The sequence below is a fragment of the Elephas maximus genome, chromosome 7 (genome assembly GCF_024166365.1).
Source record: "Elephas maximus indicus isolate mEleMax1 chromosome 7, mEleMax1 primary haplotype, whole genome shotgun sequence".
NCBI lineage: Eukaryota > Metazoa > Chordata > Mammalia > Proboscidea > Elephantidae > Elephas > Elephas maximus.
In genome coordinates, this window is record NC_064825.1 from 117,653,091 (window position 1) to 117,658,985 (window position 5,895).

The 5,895-nt window shown below is 38.1% G+C and overlaps 1 protein-coding gene across 1 annotated transcript; it reads left to right on the plus strand.

Moving 5' to 3' along the window:
• The first annotated feature begins 2,240 nt into the window (after positions 1-2,240).
• LOC126079474 (olfactory receptor 1013-like) lies at positions 2,241-3,158 on the plus strand. Its single transcript, XM_049890492.1, has one exon. It carries the CDS (start codon positions 2,241-2,243, stop codon positions 3,156-3,158), a length of 918 nt encoding a protein of 305 aa, XP_049746449.1.
• The last annotated feature ends 2,737 nt before the right edge of the window (positions 3,159-5,895 follow it).

Genomic DNA, 5,895 nt, shown 5'->3' on the forward strand with positions numbered 1-5,895 from the left:
AGATGTGATCTACAAAAAACCTGCATCAGAAACACTTGGGCTGCTTGAGAGAAAGCAGGTTCCTGGGTTTCACCTATAAGTTGCTGAATTGGAATCTCTGGGGTGAAGTCCAAGTGGTTCTTATGTGCGCTGAATTTGAGAAGCACTGTTTGCTTGAGTGTTTACCACCTGCCAGGCTCTGTGCTCAGCCCTTACAGGAGTTATCTCCTTTAATCTTGACAACAAGCCTATTGGTGGTAGTTGCTGTCCAGTCAATTCCAACAACAACCACACTGTTGTTCTGTATATTTATTACAACCCTGGGGAGAGAGAAATTAACTCTGTATTATAATATGAAAAAAAAAAAGAGGCTTAAGAATATTGATTAGTAATTTCTCCAAGGTCCCACAGCCTTCATGTCATGGAGACAAAACTTGAATCCATGTTATTTGCTTAAAAGTCAAATGTATTTTCTGATACCCCAGCCATCTCCAGTTTGAGCAGTCAGCTCTGATTTCTGAGACATGTTTCACCTCCATCATGGCATGTAATGACAATCTGTTGCTAAGCTGAAAAACTCCTTCTTCACAAACCCACTTACTTGGGAAAACAAAAGATCTGATAATTGGTCAGGCTGACTGTTTTTGTGGGCAGACTTCTTTGCTTCTTCCTATAAGTGTCTGCAAAGAACACAAATGTCAGGGGTTACTGGTGCCAGGAACTGCATGACAGTACCATACAATTCTCTGATGGTTTTAGGGTAAAATGATATCATTATGACACCACCCAGAAAAGAGATTCTGCTGACTTCTCTTCAGAATCAGGGTGGTCCACTCATTCATTCATTCATTCAGCAAATATTCATTATGTATCTGTTATATGCCAGACACTATTCTAGGCACTAGGGATATAGCAATGAAGAAAACAAACAAAAATCCATCTTCTCATGGAGCTTGTACCCTTCTTGTTGTTGGTAGTTGCCATCAAGATGATTCCAACTCATGGTGCCTGAGTGTTGCACAGTAGAACTGCTCCATAGTGTTTTCAGTAGCAGATTTCCAGGCCTGTCTTCTGAGTTGGCTCTGGGTATATCTGAGCCACCAACATTTCAGCTAATAGTGGAGCACTTAACTGTATCTGCCTCCCAGGAACTCCATTTATACCCTAGTGATCTCCTGACCCCAATGACACAGAGGACCCAAGAAAACGTGGATGGAGCACTATATCACTACAGATAACTTGACCACTCAGTGATTTTCTCCAGTCATCTGCTATTCCTTCATATAATTCCTAGAAGGATGCTATGAAGAGTTACAAAGCAATTTGCAAATTTCTGGAGAAGTTCTTAACAAAGTAGGAAAATCCCTTATGGAACATTTTTTAAATTTATGTTCAAATTTTTGACTATCACAAAGACTGGGGTCCCTTCAGGCTGTTTAGTGTCTAAGAGACAAAGATGAAAGACGTCTTGAACCCATGGGGCAGCTCCATACAAAGAAAAGTGCCCCACTCCTTATACACAGTCTTAACATAAAAGGACGGATTTGGTAGTTTATCTCCACTCTGAAATTTCACCCTGGTTCCCAATCTAGTCCTAACTCTTGGGATTTACAACAGTTGTACCAAAGGATCCTACAGATCAGTGAAAGGGAAAATATTCTCTATATTTGCAGAAGAGGAGAATTTCATCCTTTTGTAAACTCTGGGAACTGTCCTACCTCTCATGGGATCTCATCAACTTGTCCATTTCAATTTGGGAAATGAGGGAAAGGAAGCTGTCCCTGGGTATTTAAATTCAACTAACTTCTTTCCCAGTTTATGTTCATCTACTTCATTTTTTCAATGACATTTGACATTATCTACAAAACATTCTATACTTTTTTTTTGTAATTGTTTTCTGTGTCTTACCGTAGAACGAAAGCTCCATAACAATAAGACACAAAATTGTGCCTAGAACAGCGCCTGGGACTCAAAAAAGAAATATATATAGAGAGAGAGAGAGAGAAAGAATGAATAGGCCCCTAGCAGCATTACGGCTGTACTAGTACAAATGCATTTTACTGAAATGAATATATTGAGACTTTTTTTTTTTTTTTTCCAGAGAACTCCCGTCACTTTCTCATGTCAGGATTCCTGCTCAGATCTCCTCATTCTAATACCTTTAGTTTTACCACATCACGTGTACCTGGTACATAGAATGCCTTTATTTAATATGAGCTGAGGGAATTAAACACCATGTACATGTGAGGTGTCTTTTAGCCATGGAGATGGACAATCACACCGTGACTGAGTTCATCCTAGTGGGCTTCACAACAGACCCTGTGATGCAGTTGATCCTATTTGTGGTGTTCCTTGCTGTGTACTCTGTGACCCTGGTAGGAAATACCATGCTCATAACATTAATCTGTAATGACTCCCGGCTCCACACACCCATGTATTTTTTCATTGGCCACCTGTCATTCCTGGATCTCTGGTATTCCTCTGTCAACACCCCAAAGATCCTAAAGACTTGCATCTCTGAGGACAAAAGTATTTCCTTTGCTGGCTGTGTAGCTCAGTTCTTCTTCTCTGCTGGGCTGGGATTTAGTGAGTGTTACTTGTTGGCCACCATGGCTTATGACCGCTATGTGGCTATCTCAAAACCACTGCTTTATTCTCAGACAATGTCCATATGGCTGTGCACATTTTTGGTAGCAGCCTCATATCTTGGTGGATTTATTAACTCTTACATCATCACCAAAAGAACTTTTGCCTTGAACTTCTGTGGTGACAATGTCATTGATGACTTTTTCTGTGATTTACTTCCCCTGGTGAAGCTGGCTTGTGGCAGAAAAGATGGCTACCAGACTCTACTGTATTTTCTCCTGGCCTCCAATGTCATCATGCCCCTTGTGCTCATCCTCGCCTCCTATCTCTTCATCATTACCGCCATCTTGAGGATCCGCTCCACCCAGGGCCACCTCAAAGCCTTTTCTACCTGCTCCTCCCACTTGATTTCTGTCACCTTATACTATGGCTCCATTCTCTACATCTACCATCACCCCCGATCTAGCTATTCTGTGGATAGGGACAAAATAGTTTCTACCTTTTACACTGTGGTCTTCCCCACATTGAATCCTATGATCTACAGCCTGAGGAATAAGGATGTGAAACATGCTCTGAATAAACTCTTTAAATAAATCCAGGTTCTCTTCTTCTAAGGTGATACAAAGAAAATTTTTCTTCTGGTTATTTGTATCTCCAGCAGAGCTGCCATTGTGCTCCATAAAAGGATGAAAAAAAACTTATGTTCAAGTTAAAGAGTTTTTCCAACCTTGAGACAATACAGTTCAAGAGATCTAAGATGGGAAAATTAGGGCAATTTAGGAAATAACATTTGAAGATAAAGCCTAAGAATTTTGATTGAATCCCGTTGGTTAGAAACAACCAAAACCATGGATAAAAGCAAAAAAAAAAAAAAACTGAAATTCAAAAACTCTTCTCTAACTTTATAAAGAGAAGTGACAGAATACTAATCCCATTAGCATAGGAAGACTTTTGGGAGACTTACCCGTATGGGATAGTATCTACATAGTTATTTCCTAGATAGGGGAACAAACATCTTGAATTAATTTTTATTATTTCCCTGTGACTGGTAATTAGATGACACTTGTCATTTTCTATTTCTTTAACAGAATTACTTAAACACTTTTATATCTTTTTTTTTTTTTTGGAAACATTTGCACAAAAACCCAACAACACACATGAATCACCACAGTATTAACTAGGCTCTGCAGCCACGATCTCACCAATCTACTTGTCTCTAACATGAGGAAAAGTCAGTCAAAACCCCAGTGGTATTATGTCTGTGAATCAGCATAACTGCTAGGGATCCGTTTACTAAGATTTCTACCAATCAATTTGTGATATTATTAACATCAAAATAGAATTATTATAATAAAAGTAACTATAATAAAGTAAAACTACCTGATAAATAAGTCTACAGGTGCACATTACTCAAAAAAGTCTGTATACAGAATACATAAAATAGAGATACAAGAAAAGAGTAAATATGATAACTTACATTTAATTTGATTGATTTTTTTAAAGCAAGGCAATGTTAATATATGTGTATAAAGCATAAATATGGCTTTGTTTCTGTTAGAGTAAGCAGTAAATAAGAAAACACGAGGAACTGCCAGTTAACCAAATAGTTGCAGAAAAACGTAGAGGCTCCATGCAGAATAGGAGGGACCTGTCAACAGTGGCAATCAGACACATCAATCAGGAATGTAGGTAGAAAGGATATAATTAGTACCAGTTGTCACTCACAACCCAAACTGAGACAGAATCCAACCGTGCAATTCCAAGATGCTTTACCTAAACAGAGTTCTAAAAAGGACAGCTATTTCTGCCAATTCAGCTCCATATTTTCTAATAGATAACTGTATTTCTGGCTAAAGATAATAAATTCCTATAAAATACACATTACTGTAAAATAACAGTACAGATCAAACTGTTATGTTACAGTGGAAGAAAATTGCTTATTTAATGCCAACCAATTGAAACTAGGAAATATATCATTCCAGAAGGAAACACCAGAAACACTATGTTCATATCATTGTGTGTTTGAGGAGGTTATCTTCACAGCATAGTCATCTTGAAGTAATATTACTAAAACCCAAGGAAGAAAATAATGTAAGGATAGCAATAACCTTAGGAAGACAAAGAAATTTAACCTAAATTTTAATTAACCACATGCCCTTGATGTGCTAGAATATACTTAAATGTAAGTTTAGCAATAAATTTTTAATCACTGTTCAGGATATTTCATCTGTTTTTTGTGTTTCGAAGTGTGCAAAAGAATCTGTCAGACTAACTTGTAATTATAGTATAAATTCCTAAAGGAATTTGATCACTCAAATTTTAAGTGATGATGTTTAAATTCTCAGCAGCAAATGTTTTCCATGTGTGCCTTTCAGATATGAGTTAAGTTAATTAAACATGAAACACAGTACAACTGTGTGTTGGGAATCCCCAACACCACACTCAGGCATGATGATTACCTAGAAGAATTCACACGGCTGAACATATTGTCAAGCTCACAGCTATTATTTATTTCTGCAAAAGGGTAACAAGCACAATTAGCAAAGGGAAAAGGCACACGGGGTGGACCCAGGGGAAACCAGTTGCAAGCTTCCAAGAGTCTTCTCCTAGTGGAGTCACACGGGATGCACCAATTCCCTGAAAAATACCTTACACTTGTGAAACAAGTGAAATGTTGCCAACACAGCCTCTGCTTAACATGTACCAAAAATTCAGACTCTCAGGAAGCAAGTGTTCAGCAATGACACATTATATGAAGACGGAAAAAAAACAAACCCAGTGCCGTCAAGTCAATTCCAACTCATAGAGACCCTATAGGACAGAGTAGAACTGCCTCATAGAGTTTCCAAGGAGCGCCTGGCAGATTCGAACTGCTGACCTTTGGTTAGCAGCCGTAGCACTTAACCACTACGCCACCAGTGTTTCCCATTATATGAAGACCTTAGACAAATTGAACCATTTTTATTACTTCAGTGAATGGCAGGAGCCCTCTCAAAATCTAGATTCCAAGACACCTGCCAAAAGACAACCTTGTAAACAGATCTTTCAAAGAATATCTGGTATACTATGTAAACTCTTCCCTACACAAATTATTTATAGGTGTTCTCCTTATGCAAAGAAAAAAAAAACTTGAACTTAAATGTTCTATAAAGAAAATGAACAAGTCTTAGTGTCTTTCACTAAATGAAACTGGAGGAGGGGCCTTCCTGGATAGCAGGCCGTGTGGTATTCCCAAATTCATATTGTATAGGTTCCTATATTAACAGTCAACTTTGTGTCTAGTAAAAGGCAGTAAAGTAACAAGAATCTATATAGATGACATGTTTGAAA